The sequence below is a fragment of the Rhea pennata genome, chromosome 8, assembly GCF_028389875.1.
Source record: "Rhea pennata isolate bPtePen1 chromosome 8, bPtePen1.pri, whole genome shotgun sequence".
Lineage (NCBI taxonomy): Eukaryota > Metazoa > Chordata > Aves > Rheiformes > Rheidae > Rhea > Rhea pennata.
The window spans coordinates 19,303,967-19,323,703 of NC_084670.1; the positions used below are offsets into that span (position 1 = coordinate 19,303,967).

Below are 19,737 nucleotides of genomic sequence, written 5' to 3' on the forward strand. Positions count from 1 at the left end.
ACATCAATATAAGACTCCTTTTTTAAGCTGTATTTTTACAGCTACTGGCATTGAGACTTACTACACTGTATTATCATGCTTTTTTTTCCTTATGCAATAGAGATAACTATGCTAAGAGAATATTTCAGTGCAAGTGCAGGGTCCATTTGATTCAAAGACAACAAACTAAACTGCAGAACAACGGAAATATTCCTATCAGCCTAATTTAAAGAACTAACAGAACCATTAAAACAAAACACACAAGCCCTCTGTAATTATAGCAACCCAGCAGATACCTAGTGCTAAAGGGCTAATTGCTTACAGAGCCCGTCTAGAGCCAGTTATGTGTTTCAAGAACTCTCAGCAACAACTCTGCACAGTAACAAAATCTCACTCACTGCCTACACCTTTGGGGGAGCATTAGGAGAAAACAGACTGACTTCCCAGAGGTGAACAGCAGAAGGACTAGAGGCAACGGCTGCAAGCCACAGCAAAGGAAATCCTGATAGATGTGGCAAATTCCCTCACCAGATTTTGGGGGGTGTTCAGAGTGAATGTTTAAGCATGAGAACAGGTTGTCCAGGGAAGTTATGGAATCTCCATCGCTGAAAATGTTCAAAACTAGACTGGATAAGACTTCTGCAACCTAATCCATCTTCGAAGCTAGCTTCGTTTTGAACATAGTGTTGGCTAGGTAACTGCCAAAAGTCCCCTTAAACCTAAAGTATTGTGTGATCCCATGATGCACTCTAACATGACATTTTAAGATTAAGAAGTGACATGGTAGAAAGCCTGAGGGGCACACTATGAGTTAGGGATGCCACCTTCAATATCTGAATTTTACTTGCTCCATAGACATGACCTATAGTTAGGGAACAGGTTAGAACACAGCTCACTATGGTACTGTTTTGGACAAAATAGTTCCAAGGTTCTTCATCTTCCTTGAGTTTAATGAATTAAATTCTCACATCTCAATACTCAGAGGTCAGAACACAAAGAACAAACACCACAATTCTCCAGTGGAGCACATGAAGCTAGGCAAGTCTACTTTAACAAAATAAAGTAGTCAAATTTCTGAAAAATTCTTTTCTGTTAACTTTTGCATGCCTTTTATTCAGTAATGTTAACATTCAAAATGCATGCAAAGAAACTTGCCCTAATCCAACAGCATAACAGCTTACAACTATAATTTGAGACTCAAAAAACAGTACAGGCAATCTTAAAGTTCCATTTTTTTATTTCTATTTTTTAGTTGAAATGAGTACCTCTCAGTATTATCTGTTCCAAAGGAACATTGTTGGTAAGTCTTGGATAAAAGTGTATTTAAAAAGTCTATATACTGTGCTGCTTATAAACACAAAATTGTCACTAGCTTCTAAAGCAGAAACACTTAAATAACATGCTATGATGAGTATTTATTGCTAGATTTGATTCCCATGAATTTATTTTCCCATCATATTGAAAGAAAGATATGCTGAGTGCCTTTAGGAAGCAAGAACACCACTACAGGACAAAAGCAAAATGGTGGGACCCAATCTCCCCACTTAGTCTTCCTTGGCAACAACACACTTAATCTCTCCTGAAGGACTACGAAGTGCAAGATCTATATGCTTGACATTCATTCTGGAAAGAGTAATAGATGTTGCCTGGAATCATCACATGCAGGAATAAAAACCATAGGTGGGAAAAATAAGGTCCTAAATTAAGCAGCAGAAAAAGGTTCCAGCTGGTTTTTACATCACCTAAGTTTTCTGCCCAACATTATTTCAATATATTAAAAATCATATGATCTTTCAACAATAACTTCAAGAAGCACTTTCAATACTAGCATTTGGACATCTTTTGCACAAAAAAAGACAGAAATTTGTTAGATATTTCAAAATCTTAAATTTCAGATATGTATTAATATTTCACTCAGTCAACATCCAACATCCTTTATTCTCTGTTGCCATGAAGGGATAAATTATTGCTGCTTCACTCTGACTAAAATAGCATTATGATAAAGACAACTCATACATCTCACTTGCTGAGAGGACTGATTATTTTCTCAAAGGCTTTAAACTGCTTAAATATGACAAGTAATGCAATTATTCCAAAAATAGATGCTGACAGAACCAGGGCTGATCTTGAAAACACAACAAACATGATTGCCATATACAGTAGGTTATAAAAGTCACCCATTGTATTTTAAGCAATCTCGCATACAAATACTAGAAACACAGTAATTTAGAATAACAGCATGACAGAGAAAGAGTAAGTACAGAGTCAACTTTTATTTCTTAAAGGTAAAGTAACTAGGAAGAGCTATGGTGAAAAAGTAAATCCAAAACAGCAGTCTGGATCACACTCTGTACAAGACACACTTGCGAGGAAGGGATGAGGCGGGGAGGGAAAGCACAAAAATGTGAAGTACCTTAATAACATTAAGCAGTCATTTAGCAACAGCTCACTAGGCATTAAGCCTTTTTTATATAAAAGTTCATAGAGCCAAATTATGTATGCCAGGAATACCAAGAAAAAGATTTATTCAAGAAAATCTTGCAGGACTGCAGTTAGATCACGATGATGATCTAACAGGTTGGCCTTTCTACACAGCAGTTCATAGGTATTAGGAAGAATTCAGAGAAAAAGCAGTACCAGAAGTAAAAAAAAAAAAAAAATCCTAATCAAATATCAGAAAACATTAACACTTAAAAGCAAGCAACACGCACTCTCTTACAAAAAGCAACTGTTTAAAAGTGAGAAGTCTCACAGTGAAGTTTGCATTTAAAATGCACAAAGAATTTGTCTGGGGAAACAACCATGGCTGTCATCCAAGGCCAAGGCTAAATTAAGAAAGTGTTCTGACAAATAACTGCCCAAACCTACATCCCTTTTGCCAGGCTTTTCCATGGTTTCCCACAAACCTAACACCAGCTCTTATCTCAGACTGTCAGCATCAGTGAAGGCTCTCGGACCCAGATTACATAAACATATTTGGATATCAGCTTTCTATCCATTTCCCCAAATAAGGTCAAGTAATAAGATTCTTTCTATTTCATCACTTCACCTATGCTATAATTCTAAATTCATACTCAACAGAAAAATTGCATTGAGTCATTCACTGGAATTTGAAACTGAAAACCCCTTTATAGGGGCAACACCCCAATATTCCCATAAATCAGCACACAGGGCTCCTGCACTTGCCCAAACTCTTTATCCTTCTTGTAATAAAGGAGGAAACTTCCTGCTACTTACTGTATTTTCAGCTCTGTGTACACCATTCCATCTAACAGCACAGCACTGCTAAACCACAGACCACAGCCGTTTTCAACCTTCCTGCTGACAGTCCCTGCAAGGAGAAATCCGTGTCCCACTGGCAAGGCAGTACACGCGCAGCACGGAAATGAATCACACCGACTCTCCCTGGAGAGAGATGCACCTCTTTCCCCTAAGAGCACAAAGGAGAGGGCTAAAGGTTTCACCTTCTGACCCCTCCAGAGAAACTCAGGCTCCCCAAATTAAAATTCACAGAGCTATCGAGTTGTTGGAATTAGTTTTTCTGCCTTTAAATTACCAAATAAATTCATCAGGAATGATGGTGAATACCTCTATTGAGTATCATCAGCTCCTGAAAACACCGGGAAGTCCATACAAGCATGTAGTTTAACACCTTCCGGCTTTTTAGGAACATGATTTTGCTTAACCCAGCATTCTGGAAAGACACAAGGAAAACAAAACCCTTAAGCTTCAGCTGTTTTCTTTCTTTTGGCTTTGGGACAGAGTCTCCTCAAGGTTTTCCTGAACAAATGTTTCTTTTAAGAACAGGTTATTTTCTAACTAGTGATTGCTCTGCAGGCCTGCAACAGCATCCCCTTTGGCTAGGGAGAGCACACGCTGCAATTATGGACTGTCCTTTCCTTTGCTACCCTTTACTTCTGAAAAGGGATCGGTCATCTGCTCAACTGTTTGTGGGGGTAACAAGGACAGCCAGGGACATCAAGGGCAAGGCGCATCCCCAACTTTTAAACGAGGCACAGTGGTAACTAACCACACATGAGAAGACCTGCCTTTGCCATCACCCTCTCGCTACACATACACACCAATGCCACCTCGCCGCTGAACCACTGACATTACAAAGTCACTCTCCCCAGCACCTTCCTGTGCTCCGTAACCCACCACGGCAAGGGCTACCCAGAGGCCACAGGGATCCCACCAGAAGCCCAGACTCTGCTCCATGGTCCTGCTGTGCTCAGCCCATGCAGGCTCTGTCCCTTTAGCTAACTGACTGCAGCTGGCAGCCCCCCAGCAGCAGGGCTCCTCGCTCTGCACACCTCCACCAGCTTCCCCACTGCACAGAGTTGCCTCCTTAACATTTCCTCATTTTCCAGAGAAATTCAAGTTACATTTGAAAAGTATAAAAAGTAACCTATACAACCTGGGATACATGCCAAATCAACACCAGCAGCATGATCAAAACATTATTAATGGGTATGAGTGTACAAGCAAAAAACATTGGGTCAACGTACTTTAAGAACAGTTTTCCTCCCCCCAAAGAGTCTCACTCAAGAATCTGTCAATTAATCCACACTGAGAACACAAACCGTGCTCCCAGCCTTCTCCAAGGGACACCAACACCTTCCACTGAGGAAAGCCAGATGGAGCCACACAGGCAGGATTAGGCCTACTTGGCCTTTTGCAGGAAGGCATCAGAAAGCTCTGCGAGCAATCCAGGCCAAGCAGGCAGAAGCAAGCTCCAAACTGAGTGTATTCATTCATGCTGCACGTGCCATGTTAGCAACTATGCCATTTCCAGTTTGCCACAACTCTGTCCACTTGACCAAGAGCATGGGAAAAGTTCATTCCCCTCTGCTTGCCAAAGGCTATGCAGAGACTCCTAAATAAATGCATAAATTTTGAGATGGGAAATGCCAAGAGGTAAGAAATTACTATAAACTTGTTCCTCTGCTGCACTTCTAAATCATCCAGAGTAAATGATGCAACAGAAAGGACCAGAAATTCTCACCCATCTGATCAGTCACCAGGCAAGGCACAGATTTATGTCTGCTGCTTACTTGAAGCCACTGCAAAGACAGTAATGTTTATATTGAGTTTACATACCAATACGTACGATGCGCAGATTACATGCGCCAATTAAAATACATAAAACTCAGCATGTCAGCTTTATGTTTAGTGTCTTTAATTAGCTGCTGATAACATCATATTACTAAGTGCAAAACTGACTATATATTTGAGATGCTCAAAGAAATACTGTATTTGAGTAGCATATTAAATATTTACATCAGTCTAGTTGAAGGTAGACCACAGTATCCCACATTACATAGGATTATATAAATCCTTCAGTATTGTACAGCACTTCACAATAAACCCAGAAATGTTACCTCTGCATATTTTTACATTTGCCAGATAGATATTTTTCTTAATGTCTACTAGATTCCTTTAAAAAAGTATTTTACTGTATACATTAAGTTGGGTTAATTTCCTAATTCAGGGAAATACAGAATATAGATATGTGTATTAAAATGGTCAGCATCTGGATTGTCATATGGTACGAATATTTAAGACAGTATTTCTGACAAAGTAAAATACTGCAAGCCTTACACAAATACTGCTGTGTATATACATTGCATGCACTCCAACATTTCTTCTCTAAAAGAGGAAAGAAAAAACATGCAAAAGAATCAATGATACAGAAAGCAATTTAGTTGCATTTCTCATAAACACGTTATATAAAAGAGCTCATATAGTTGGGACTGAAATTATGGATGTGGTTTTCAAAGCCAATTATATAGCATTCCATGGACCCAGTTTACTGCTTGCTTCAAAAAGTTAATAGCATTGTAATATCCAAAGAATAAATTAACAAGAGTCAATAACATGTGGGAGAGGTGGCTGATGAATCAGCCTGTTATCATGTTTCCTGACAACCTAAAATCCTAATTCAGGCCTCAAATGGTTTCATTATATATATGCATGTTTTATTAGACAAATTGACCTAGTTGGTTTCTACTGAAGTCTTTAAAAAGAAATACTGGATCTACTCTCATATTTCCAGTTTTTTCTACACCATCAACTAAGAGTAGGCAGGAGTACCATGGCTAGCATTCTCCAGCTTCCATTTCCTTTGATATTCACTAGCTCTCCAAGCCTTTTTGATATGAAGATAATTACATCATGCAACTCTTCAACAATCAGAAAGCTTTCTGTACTAACATTTAAGGAATCTCTTCTTTAAAACAGGGGTCCTCATTCTCTAATGCACTGAGATTTTGATGGCCATAATGTGCCTGCAAAAAGAAACTTAGAATAGCAAATTCACATATATAACATAACAATGTAACATACAATTTAAGGAGGCTACTACTTCATAAAAACATTGTACTGATCCACTTAAGGTTGAAATCTTTACTCCAAGTCATACAGATTCACATGAAGGGTACTCCAATCATTCACCAAATTGTACCAAGTTCTATTCACTTTCAAGAACAAATCCAGAATAATTTGCTCCCAAAGAGCAGCTAGGGATTAAACTAGCAACTAAAATACATTTGGGTAAAAATAAACAAATAAGAAGTATGTAAATACAGTTTACCAGAAGCCTTATATCCATACTGCAAAAGTGAAAAACAGCTTAGTCACATATTTTCAAGTATTTACTGTGCCATAATTAAGATGAATTTTTGAATGTAATTGACCAAATGGGGGGAAAAAAAAGTATGAGGAAAAAAAAATACTATATAGGGAGTTAAACTGGTACAGTTAAAAGGCTCAAATATCTGACAAATAAAAACATACCATTCCATGCAACCTGCGGTTTTATACACTGGCAAACCAAACATTTTTCCAAGTGCAATTCTCTTTATTTAAAGAAACTATATGAATTTGTATGTCACAATCTACAAGCTGGAATCACAATATCCATCTCCTTTTTATTGATTTGTGTATCGTCCTCTCTCAGAGGAGAGAAAATTAAACTCGATGGAGAAACTGGAAAACAGAGACAGTCTTGCAGAACATGGTAACATGGCCATTAATTATATACTGAAATTTAAAACAAATCATATGAGTAAGAGGTTGTTGACACCACGTCTTCAGGGTATCATTGCTTTTTCCCTTAAGCAATCAGCAAAAAGGTCAACTTTCTATCAATTATACTCAAAAATCAAATTAGATTCTAAGTGACTGGCTAGTAATTAGCTTACTTCCAAGTTATAAATTCATTACAACTTGCAGCTGCAGATAGGGTACAAGAAATAGAAGGTAAAGTTTTTTTTTAAAGTGAGAAACATAACCAATTTAGTTAGTTCCAAAGTAGGGAAGTCTTGGACTAAGCTATTCAGTAAGAGTAACAGATTTAAACATAGGTGCATACACCAACAGCTAGTTCATCTAACAAGAGGCACACCAAGATCTGTGGTCTTCCTGTAATATTAAAGTTTGCTCACTGATTCACTTAGATCATAGAAACACCATCTCCAAACATTTACAGTATAACTGGAAGTAAACATCCTTTTGTTGCAGTAGGAAGGTCTCCCTCTATGCTACTGAAGCCTGTGACCGTCTTCCTGCTGGCTTTAAGCACAGCACTTAGAAAACTCATTTTCTTAACTGTTAATGAAATAACAGGGAGATGTCTCTTTAGAGAAGTGACATGTTTACATATTATCAAATAAAATCAGATATGCTTTCATTTGGAAATAGAGACAACCCCTCCCACCATCCACCCCAACATCTACACAGAAATACTGATGGAAAAATGCAAGAAATCTCAATGGACCAATAAAGATGACTTTTAGTGTCAATTTTGCACCAAAAAGATTAAGCAAAACTCTCAAATCTTTATCAGGGTCTACAACTATCTCATTACAGAATTTTAACTTGCATTTGGCTATTTGTCTTTAGAAAGACTGATCACAATTCTTCTTCTGAAGGGCTGAGAAATATTTATTAAAGCTTCAGGCAAACACCAAGAAGTTCCACCTCTAAAGCAAAACCAAAAAAAAAAAAAAAATCCACTTTGCTTAATGAACATTGGTCTTAGCTCTGGTGTTTCAGAGAACATTGAAGCTGGAATTCCTTTTCTATCATGTCTGCAAATAGTCTGCTGTTAAAACTACATGCAATCAAGAACCCCTCAAAAAGAACAAAGATGTAGAATTAACTTCTAGGTAAGGTAGGTAGATAGACATCTCAAATAGAGCTATTAGTTTGACACTCATTTTAAACCGCTTTCAATAGTGGTTTAGTCTCTTTTATATAGAGAATCAAGGTAAGCCATTTTCTCTCATACCACCCTATCAGTTACAAGAGCACTATCAACTTGCAGCATCAGCAATCTACTACTACAAGATTGGTCCCATCTGCCACCCTGCAGAAACTGAATTGAAGAAAAAAATACACAGCTAGTATAGCATACGATACTGATGAGTCAGAATTATTATTATGATGCTACAAAACTATGCTGCTTAAATGATATTTGAAAGAATATAAAGAAATGTTATGATGTTCTCAAGCAGACATTAATACGAAACTGGAAATTTGTGAAAATCCAGTCATGGCAATAATGCATTAAAAATACCTCAAGAATTTCAAATCTTCATTTGCACACCTTGCAATGGAACTCAATATACTACCTAGTACCCAAACATTAAGCCTTTTTTCTTTTCAGAATAAAGCTGCAGAAGTAAAAATAAATTAAAATTTACTGCAAAACAACACAGATTAGACAAGGTAGGTATTTTAAGAACAAAACACAAAAGACAAGTAAAATTTGTCCAGACAAAAGAAGAAATTTGGCAGTGGGTCTTACTGTTTTTCCAAGTTGGAAACTGATAAAGATGGCTGGATGCCCACGGTCATTCTATGACAACACCTTACCCAGTGTCCCCCAAAAAGCCAATTTGTACTTCAGTCCCAGCTATAGAGCAATTGCCTCATTGAGACTCAAAGATTACTTTTAAGGAAAATTAGCCGTCAAAATTGATAGCTATGGAGCTTATGCAGAAATAACATGAGGACTGCTACCAATGTGTCCAAAAAGAAGTCACATCCTTCACTGACTGAACCCTGCAGCAGGCTACACACTCCTGATCCCCCCTGCCAACCACTTCACTGCTAGCAATATCCTCCAGAGATCACAGGAAACAAAACAGCATAAACAAAGGAAAATCTGCATAAAAAGCTAGCATTCACTAAATCACTTCTGCCTCTACCTTGTGAGCACATAGCTTCTGTCAAAATGCACACACATACAAGAACATTTCACATACATATGTAAAACTGAGCTAAGCAAGACAAGTCCCCCCATGTTATTTTTAAGCCTCCTTCCTAACTTCCTAACTACTTATTCCAATCACCACTCCTCTCAGGAGCAACAAGGTGTACTTCTTTGTTTAACTACAGACACTTAATCAGACAGGACTACAGGGAAAGCAAGATAGCATTCCCCATTTAAATTAATCCAAAATTTAGCAACAGATAATGTTGGTATAAACAGGTAGAACAAGGCATGCCAAAGCAATTCAGCATCCCATCTACAATTTAAAGTGATATTATATTGAAGAACTTCAGAGAACACATCTAACCATTCAAAATTATATGCTGCTAAAATCACTTGCAAAGAGCAAATGTAACTATTTTTAATCAGGCCTTGCAAAACTGAACTAGAGCGTATAGTCAGGGCAAACAACACAGGCTGTTTCAGAAAAGAACTTCAAAAAGTCAGACTTGCTTCCTTTATTGTCCAACTTCCCCAACTACCAGCTGAAAGCATTTTCTTTTTAAGCAAGAATTTGACATTTAAAACACTGCATAAAATATTCCACTCTACTATTGCAGAATTGCCTGCTCCTTAATGGAACAAAACCCCCGAACAGCCAAGCTCAGGAAGTCCCCGTGCCTCAGCGCGAGGGAAGCGCGGGGAGCCGCGGGGAGGAAGCGGCAGCCCCGCTCCAGCCTTCGTCCCGGAACATCTGCTGCACGGCCGGACAGCCCCTCGGGGACACGCGCCACAGCTGCTCTCGGGCTGGTTTATCAGATTCAGGCAGTGCTGATTCATAACGCCGAGGGTTTTCTTCCTGACCTTGTCTCTCTCACTGGCCTTCCACATTTCCTCTTCTCACTTGGAAGAGCACTAGTACTTAAATATTTAGGAATAACCCTGAAAACTTGATCTCTATGTACATAAACATAGAGCTGCAGAGCCACGGTCAAAGCAGAAACTACAGATGAGAAGTGCACAAGAGAAAAACAGGTAACTATCCACCAGAAAAGAAACAGGAGACAGTTACCACCCCCGTTAACCCTGTAAAATAAAGCCAACACGTGAGAACGCACCAAAGGAAAAAAAAAAATCTAGGATTTCTTGACAAATGCTTCTGGAGACAAGTCACACGCTGGCTGTTTCGGGTCCTCCCGGAACGAGCCCAGCTCCCTCCTAAGCCCCTCACCCGCGATCTCGGGAAGGACGCGCCGTCCCGGACGACGCGGGGGACGATGCCGGCGGCCCGGCGCGGCGCGCAGCGCCCCGAGGGGCCGCCAAACCGCGGTGGAGCCGCGGGAAGCGCACGCGGAGACACCGGGCGGCGCGACACAGACCCGCGCCCAGCCGGAGCCCCGGGGCCGCCTTCCCCTCCGCGCTACGCGGCGCGGCTCCCGCGGGCACGGCACCTCCGCGCAGCGGGCCGCGCACGGGGCACCCAAACGCCCTCGCTCCGCCGCGGCTCCCCGCCAGCAGGGACGCGGCCCGCGCCGCGCCGCCGGCAGGGCCCGCCGCGACCCCCTGCCGCAGCGGGGCTTGGCCGCCGGGCCCGGCCCCCGCCGCGCCTCACCTTGGGAGCGTCGGCCGGGGGAGGGAGGTGCGAGCATCGGCTTCCCAGCAGCCCGCCGCCGCCGCCGGTCCCCGCGGCGCTGCGCTGCGCTCCGGCCCGCGCCCCCTCCCCCGCCGCGCCGCGCCGCCGGCCCCGGCTGCCGGGCCACGTCCCCGCCGGCCGCGCCGTCCGCGCAGGCGCACAGCCCCGCGCCGCCGCCGCGCCGCCCCTCCTGCCGCCGCGGCGGGCCCCGCGCAGCTCGCAGGCGCCTGGCGCCCTCCCTCGCCGAGGGGGGGCCGCGCGCGGCCGAGGCCTGCCCGCCGCGCGGGGGGCGCGGAGCCCGCCCCCAACGGCCGCTGCCCCGCGGCGCGGGCGGCGGCGCCGGGACGGGGCCGGCTGAAGCCGCGTTCATAAACCGCTTCCGAACGGCCGGAGAAGCCCCAACCAAACGCACCCTTTCCTGCCTACAGGCGCTACCCGCGGGAAGCGTTTTGTCACGACACTGCCGGTCTTGGCTCTTACCTCGACAAACCCGGAGCCTCGAGGGGCGGCAGGCGCTGCTTCCACAAACATTTCTGTCGAGCGAAGAGGGGCGAGTCCCCCCGAGCGCGTAGCCGCCCCGAGGTGCGGTGCGCCCGGCTGGCCCCTCTCGGCCCTCCGTGCACAGGAGGTACAGGCCGATCTTGCGATGCTGAGGGATCCTAGGAGCGAACAGCCTTCCTGCAGAGGAGAGCGAAAAAACGACTGCGTTGTTGTTGTTTTCCCATATTCGGTAATGAGACTAATAGGGTTTTGCTTGTGACACCATTAGCTGCAGGTGTTTCACATCAAATTAAACAATTCCCCAGCGGAAAGGGCCCTTCTCGGAGAGCACACGTTTATTTGATGGAGATTAGTTGAGAAACTGCTCTGCTGTAGTTACTTCTGTGTAAAAATGGAAAAAGTTGGTAGAATTTTGAACTAACATTCCGGCTTAGAAGTGGATAAATAATTTCTGAAGCCAGCAGGTCACTATAGAATCACATCAATACTTGCCTGATATAGGAAGGTATTGACCACTTTGTTCCTTCTCTTTTTTTGATTATTTATAACAGATCAATAATTTTTAAATATTGTTTTGTGTATAGCTAATAGTGTTTTTTTTGTTGTTTTTTGTTTTTTTTTAGTGAAAAGAATGAAGGCACTCAAACAAGTGTGCCAGGAACAAAGATGCTGTTTTGTGCAGTTTTTTCCAATAACGCTGAGAAATTTGACAGTACTGGACCTGTTTGTCCCAGTATATAGGCAACTAGTCATAACATAGCCTTTTTTTTTAACTAACCGTCAATTATCTGAGTACTTATAATTTATTTTAGGAACACCAGATGGGTTTTGGTTGGTTTAATGTTGGCATTATTTACCGTTCAACTACCTTTCCCAATAAAACGAAGAGTATTACCACCATCCTCCAACACTTCCCTGATCGTTGATGTTTTTACGATCAGCCCCACGATTCTTCTGCTGTAAACGCCCCTTTGCTGACACCCCCTTTGCTGTTAACGGCCGAGCTCGTGGCTGCCCCCGTCTGCCCCACGGGGCGGCTCGCTCCGCGCGCGCCGCCCGCAGCCGCGCCGCGCGGCCCCGGTCACGCGGTCACGCGCCCACGAGCCGCGAGGGCGGGCGCGGCGCTGCCGGTCGGTCCCGGTCGGTCCCCCCGGCCGGCAGGGGGCGGCCGCGCGCGCGGCGGGGGGCGGCGGCCGCGCCGCGCCGCCCGGGCTAGGAGCTGCGGCTGCGCAGCGGGCGCGGCCTTTTCCCCCCTGCTGCGGCGGCAGGCGTTGTGCGGAGCGGGCCCCGGCCTAGGCCTAGACCGGACAGTACCTGGCACGATGGTCAGTACCGGCCCCCGCGGGCCCTAGGCGCCGGGCTGCGCCCCGCCCGCCGCCCCGCGCCCCGCCGCCCGCCCGGATGGAGCCCGATTGGCGCGGGCCGGGGCCGCGGCCGGCTGCGGCGGCTCCAGCGTGGCCTAATGGCTGCCGGCAGCGGTGGGGCGGCGCGGCGCAGCGCAGTGCGGCCCCGCTCCCTCCCGGGCCGCTCTCCCCGCCGGGCCGGGCCGGGCCGGGCCGCAGACGCGTGGCGGCGGGGGCCGCGCGGGAGGCAGCGGGCAGCCGCGGCTCGGGCCCGGTGCGGCGGAGCCGCCGGCTCCCGCGGGGGAGCGGGGGTCTCGCCACGGCGCCGGGGCGGCCGCGGGCCTTTCTGGCGGGGTGGCTGCGGGAGCTGGAGCCGCTGGGCAGCTCTGCAGAGCCGCCTGGGCGGCGGGAGCGCCCGGAGACGGCCCCGCTGGTGGCCTCGGTCTCCGCGGTAAACGTCTGGTGCTGGCTTTCGTCCGGAACCGCATGAAGCTGGGGGGAATGGGTGCGTTGTTCTTTGCGGGAAGGCTGCAAATTCTATTTCTCTCCTTATCGTGGCTTTTAACTTTTAATATGTGAGGAAAATCAGTTAGATACGTTATCGCTATAGTTTTATTCATAGCTGACTTAATTTAGTTGGAATGGCCATTGGCTTACTTGGTTTTATGTTAATAACATCTAGTTATATTTCTTATTCAAGGGGTTTGTGAAAGTTGTCAAGAATAAGGCCTACTTCAAGCGATACCAAGTAAAGTTCAGGAGAAGAAGAGGTACAGTTAAATTTTCTATAAGATATTGTTGTAAGACATTAATGGATATTCCTACTTTTCTTCACATTTTCCACACTATAACCGTTGTTTTTCAGAGGGAAAAACTGATTACTATGCCCGTAAGCGTTTGGTGATTCAAGATAAAAACAAGTACAACACCCCTAAATATAGGATGATTGTACGTGTTACCAATAGAGACATCATTTGCCAGGTGAGGTCTGCAGTGTTTGCCACTTGGTTACTAACCTTCCTAAAGTGAAAATCAGTGCTTTAATGAAGGGGAGGGTGGGTGATGGTCTCTTTCCAGTATGCAGGAACTCTGCAAAGAGAAGGGGCAGCTTTTGGATGCAGAGAAGAGGTGTGAGAGTGAAAAGGAGAAGGTTCTGCATGTGAAAGGAACAAGAGAAACAGATCTGATAACTGCTGCTGTCTCTCAGGAGAACCCTGAGAGTCAGATCTGTTAATGGAAATCTTTCCATAAGCTTAGAAGCAGTATTATCCCAAATGTTATATTAGATGCTTTTGCTTATTTCAGAAGTAAGTTTCATGTTGTGTTACATGAGAATTACATGTAGAAAGTGGGACAGAGTCCAGCCATACCTGTAGTAATCGTTTGAAAGGTGACTTTCATAGACAGTTTTGCAGCCTCTTGACACAGGTGGAGAAGTAAATGAACTTAAGTGTTTGCTGACACTTAACTTCCTCTGGTCTGATTTGGATTTTAATTTTTTGCTCCTGTTACTGAGGTCTACAAAAAATGCCTTTTCAAATGAAAAAAGGAGAAAAAAAAAAAAAAAAACAGAACTGTGAACTGGAGTGCAAAGATTGGTGGTTTGTTGGACATACATATACAGAATTCCTATTTGACATTGGTGGATGTCAAAAAATGGAAAACTGAGCCCAAAATTAGCGTGGGAACCTAATACTTGTTTTGTTGTCAGATTGCCTACGCAAGGATTGAAGGTGACATGATTGTCTGTGCTGCTTATGCCCATGAGCTGCCAAAGTATGGCGTGAAGGTTGGTCTGACCAATTACGCAGCAGCGTATTGTACAGGTCTGTTGTTAGCACGCAGGGTAAGTATATGTGAAAGTATCTTGGAATAATTGATATTTTCTGGTTTTCTTACAAAAGGGAAAGCCTGCTTTCTTAAATGGCTTGTTAGTATAGATAACACTTTGTCTATACTAAATAGTATATATACTAAATAGTATATATACTAAATATACTGGATTAGCTTCTCCTAATATTAATGCTCCGTACTGTTACAAATTTGATGGGCTTTTATGAGTGTAAGGTCACAGTGAGAAGTGTGGCAACATGCAGTTTCAACTCCAGCAGCTAGTTCTTAAGTCTCTGCACTTGGGTTTAGTAGAGGAAGGGAGGGAGAGAAGGACTCGGGATAAAAGCTTAAGAAATATACCTTACAGAGTTTGAAAATGTGTGGGCAGGATGCATCCATTTTCCATGTGAGCTCAAGATGTTGAAACAGACAGGCTTGCTGTGATTGTTACTGTAAAGGTTGCCATTAGTATGGAGCGCATAATTTTTGTAAAGGTAACTTTTAAAGCATGAAGGCCCTACTGAAAACTTGCAGTCTATGCTGGTGGTAGTTCTTGCTTTCTTTAATAAAGAGAAAGAATTTTGGAAGATGTGATGTGATGTTTTGTTTTTGTTTCCCACCACTACAGCTTCTGAATAAATTTGGCCTTGATAAGATCTATGAAGGCCAAGTTGAAGTGACTGGTGATGAATACAATGTGGAAAGTGTGGATGGAAAGCCTGGTGCTTTCACATGCTACCTGGATGCAGGTCTTGCCAGAACTACCACTGGAAACAAAGTCTTTGGTGCTCTGAAAGGTGCAGTGGATGGTGGTCTATCCATCCCTCATAGGTAATTTAGTCTGTTTTGAAAAATCCCTTTAGAGTTGCCTGAAACTTTTATGTGACAGTCTACTTTATTGTTACTTATGTCAAAATAATTTTTGTTACAGACCTGGTAGTGATTATTTAGCCTAGGTTCTGTTTACCTCCCCCACCCCCAATAGGTACAATTCTGATAGTGCCTGTTAGGAATCTTGCACTATTAGAAGATGCTGCTGAACTTCTAGAAGCTGCATAAAACAGCTACCTTGTTGCTTGTATTTTAAAACTGTCTAATGAATGAATATATTTAAAGATCTTTTAATATTCCTGTTGAGTCTTTAGCAAAGTATGTATTTATTAGTTTCACCTTGAAAAACTATACATACTAGGTGCAAAACAACCATTGGCATTTTCCACAGCTGTAAACAACAATTGTAAGTCTAAGTAGTTTACCTGCACTTCAAATTTCCATGTGGAAGTTTTGACAGTTCCTATCACAGGCTGTGAAAGACAGAGTCAAGATTTCTGGCAGCATTATCTAACATTGATATTACAGTTGGCTGCTTTCTTCTGAGCCACAGCAGAAAAAAATTTTTGAGAGTTGTTGTGTAGCTTTTTACCCCCTCCCTTGCTATCCTATATTTCCTTGACTCACTGCTGTTTTTTTCTGACTTGGCTGCTATGTGATGATACCCCAATGACTGAGCATTCTGTAGTTGGTCCTCAGTTTGTACATGATGTACTGCATTGTTTCAAGACGGGACTGATGGCAGCTAAGATTAACTTAAAACTTGAATTTCTCAATTTCTTTATTCTTTCCATTTTTAATTAGAATTTTTGTTTTGGTGCTATCTCTCAGCTACCTGTAGGAGCATATCATGTACCAGTCATTTCTTTGTTTACCAGACAACCTGGTGGAACCTAGTTTCTGAACTGGAGCATTAAACAACATGTCTTACTCTAACTGTAACTGCTGTTTCACAGTACCAAGCGTTTCCCTGGTTATGACTCTGAAAGCAAAGAATTCAATGCAGAGGTTCACCGCAAGCATATCATGGGCCAAAATGTTGCAGATTATATGCGTTACTTGATGGAGGAGGATGAAGATGCTTACAAAAAACAGTTCTCCCAGTACATAAAGAACAATGTAACGCCTGATGGGGTAAGACTTGCTTGGCTAGCTCTCTTCATTGTGTGTTAGTAGAGATGCTAATAATGGTCTTGTTTAGGGACTTTTCTAGTAATGCAAATAAATTGATTTTGATATCTAAAATAATGTGATTCATATTGTATGCATCTAAGTGAAGAAAAACATGTTTCCCATCGATGAGTTTTTTTTTCCTGTTTTGAAGCCCAACATTCTGCCTATAAATCTGAATAGAATTGAACCCTAAGACAGACCATGTGGTTTTTTTTTTGTTTTTTTTTTTTTTTTGTTTTGTTTTTTTTTTTTTGTTTTTTTTTGTTCATAGGGAAACTAGCTCAAGAAGTTGGTGTTTGGCTGTCCACTCATTTCTAATCCTGCACCTCCTCTTGTACTTTCTTCAGTTGTAGTGGTTTTACTGTGAGCATGTGTTCTGCACTGGATTGTTTTTCTGGGTTATGTGACCCTATAGGTAGTTCTAGGGGTGTCAGGTGAATACAGCAAATCCCAAGATCACTCTATTACAGAAAAAAATTCTGATGAAACTACATACTGAATACAGTACAACTGATTTAAGGAGTAGGTTCTGTTTTTGAATAATTTGCATAAAACACTTCTTTTAAAAGAAGTGTAACATGACCAACCTTCCTCTTTCTCAGTGTAAAAGCAAACTTATTTCAAATGGTTTATTTAGTCAGTAACACTTCTGCCTGGCTTCCCCCAGTAGCAGTCCTGAAGCTTGGAATAAGCATTTTCATCTCCCTCTCTAAGCTATGGAGAACTAATTTCTTTCCTTATCCTTCTATGACTTTTTTTTTTTTTTTTAACTTATCTGCGAATTAGTTGTAATTTAATCTGTTAAAAAGAACTAAAACTACATTGCAAATGCCAATTTCAATGTCCAAGATTTATGTCAATAACAAGAATCTTACTTTTTGTATATCTACAAAATCTAGGGTAGCTGGCATACAGTGGTCTTAAGTAACTAGAGGCAAACATTCTTAAAACCAGGGTTGTCTCTGAGACAGAGCAGCAGACAGACTGGGATCCTCTGGTAGGTTCTGCTGTTCATCTCTAACTGGACAGATCACATCATATTCCTATTATAAAATTTAAAATAATACTTTCTAAAGCGCTATGACCTGCTACCCATAGTTTGGCATGTGCTAGTACTATGTGAGCTTTCAGAAGTGATTGCTTGAGCATAGCCTCTTCTAATGTATTTGTTGCCTTGTGACTGCTCCCCTGGGGTTGATGCAGAGACTGTCTTGATTGTTATGAGCCGTGTTTAAACTCTAGCTGTTCCCCTCTTTGTAAGCAGCTGTGTAACGTGCACTAGTATGAAGACTGATTATCTATAGACAGGGCATGTGAAGTAACTTTGGTTTAATGCAGGTGGGGCTGAATCTCAGAGAGATCAGCTATACAACAAAGGAAAAAATAAGTATTTTTAGAGTAAGTTTCTATACTACCTTTTAATTTAAATGTAGGGAAACAAGAGCATTGAAAGTGAGCTTCAGAAGAAATAGTATTTCAACTGCAAGATCTAGCCTGTACTTAAGAGACAAAGTAGTCTGTACTTATTTCTAGGGTCTTGGTTCCACATCTGTAATGCAAGAATAAAAATACCTTTTTGTGGTTGTGTGCCTAATCCAAGCAGTTTTTACATATTTAAGTATGTCTGATTTGTATGAAGAAAAGGTTTTAGAGGCAGCCATCCACAATTACAGGCTTTATTGTGCTGAAACCTGTATTACAGTCTGTATTGTGATGAAATGCATTCCTAGTGAATGCTCTGGTAAAAGCATCTTGATTCTTGCTAAAATCCTACAGACTACTATGAGAACTTACCACCTGCTTTTCATTTTAGATGGAAGAAATGTATAAAAAGGCTCACGCTGCTATACGGGATAATCCAGTCCATGAAAAGAAACCCAAGAGAGAAGTCAAGAAAAAGAGGTAAAGCCTTTTCCTCTCTTTAAGATGAGCATGACTTTTCTGTTGAAGAGATTGTAGATGAGCTAAGACAAGCTCATACTGTATTTAAGGGTCAAAACTCGTGTGTTTCAGATCAGTTTAAGATACAACCATTTTGATTTTGATACCTCCATGTCAGGAGTTAGCTTCAGCAATGAGAATCTAAAACTTATGAGCTATTAACTATCCTGAAAATGAGAAACTAGAGCATGTCAGTGGCCTGAATAACTAGAATATTATTTTAAGGATGTGTTTTCAGATCTTAATGTTTTCATCAGGAATGCTGCTTCTCTTCAGGAGAGGCAGGCAGACTCATTTGTCTACTGAACTACTTTGATTTTTTTTCAGGGGCAGAGAGACGTAAAAATCCTATTATATTAGATCTTTTATGTTGTCTGTCAGTACTCTAGCTATCTCTTGCGGAATTAAACTTCTACGGTCTAAACATCCCTTCTTGTGGCCCAGCTACCACCTTAAATCAAGCATGTTGCAGGAAGCAGGAATATGTTTTAGGCATAGTATTTTTAATCAGAGTTCTAGTGTCCTGCTTTGACAGCCTTTTTTTGCTTATTTCTACTTTGGATATCTTATACTGTACTTACATTGCAGATGGAACTGTTCCAAGATGTCCCTTGCCCAGAAGAAAGATCGTGTTGCTCAGAAGAAGGCTAGCTTCCTCAGAGCCCAGGAGCATGCAGCCGATAGTTAAGATGACTTCCACAATTTTCTATCAAGCTTTGGAAAAAGTGACAATAAATTTATTGAGTAAGCAACTGTGTAAGACTGTCTTATTAATATCTTGCATCTTATAAAAGTTTTTCGTATCTTTATAAGCCTGTTATTCTGTAGCCTTAAATACTTTTTTTCTGCAAAGTACTATATGAATTGAACTGCTATTGCACAGAAGAGAAGACAGGCGACAGATTCCAAAAACAAGGGCTGCCACATTAGAATTCTGTTCCCCCTAACAAGGGGAAATCAATTTGGTTTGCTTCTAGTGTGACTAATATCAAAATTACTAGATAAAAAATCTTGCTGCTTCCAATTACAAAAAGACTTGAAATTTCAAGAAGAAAGCTTTTAAAGTACTTCAGCATTTCTTGTTTTGTTTTCCTTCTAGCATACGTAATAATGTGGTGGTGGATCTGTGCGTAATCATAATGTTGATTTGCCTTAGCTTAAGGAAAAAATAGTGGGAAGTAGGAGTAGTCACAGCAGGTTTACTACCTCTGTGACCAAAGGCAGCTTTAGACAAGTCATAGTAGGGAAAGTGTATTACTGTATCTGTTGAAATGAACAGCAAACGT

The 19,737-nt window shown here is 42.2% G+C and overlaps 2 protein-coding genes and 1 non-coding gene across 3 annotated transcripts in view; 2 read left to right on the forward strand and 1 right to left on the reverse strand.

Annotated features, from left to right (window-relative positions):
- EVI5 (ecotropic viral integration site 5) overlaps window positions 1–10,915 on the reverse strand; it is an 87,340-nt gene extending 76,425 nt beyond the window's left edge. The window contains exon 1 of the mRNA XM_062581569.1: window positions 10,809–10,915. The gene's annotated coding sequence lies outside the window, so the exon portion shown is untranslated. The remainder of the gene's footprint in view (window positions 1–10,808) is intronic.
- A 1,634-nt stretch (window positions 10,916–12,549) lies between these two features.
- RPL5 (ribosomal protein L5) lies at window positions 12,550–19,203 on the forward strand. Its single transcript, XM_062581571.1, has 8 exons — window positions 12,550–12,655; window positions 13,374–13,443; window positions 13,539–13,654; window positions 14,385–14,519; window positions 15,135–15,337; window positions 16,294–16,471; window positions 18,324–18,412; window positions 19,040–19,203. The coding sequence occupies exons 1-8, from the start codon at window positions 12,653–12,655 to the stop codon at window positions 19,137–19,139; spliced, it is 894 nt and encodes a 297-aa protein (XP_062437555.1). The 5' UTR covers window positions 12,550–12,652; the 3' UTR covers window positions 19,140–19,203.
- Window positions 15,988–16,083, forward strand: LOC134143817 (small nucleolar RNA SNORD21). The gene has a single exon (XR_009959186.1). It is a non-coding gene; the product is annotated as a small nucleolar RNA SNORD21 (small nucleolar RNA).
- Window positions 19,204–19,737: the final 534 nt, after the last annotated feature.

Excerpts from the sequence above, each read along its gene's own strand:
- RPL5 (XM_062581571.1), top strand. Across the intron at positions 13,655-14,384 it reads ATAGAGACATCATTTGCCAG|ATTGCCTACGCAAGGATTGA; the intron begins GTGAGGTCTGCA and ends TTTTGTTGTCAG. Across the intron at positions 14,520-15,134 it reads GTCTGTTGTTAGCACGCAGG|CTTCTGAATAAATTTGGCCT; the intron begins GTAAGTATATGT and ends CCACCACTACAG.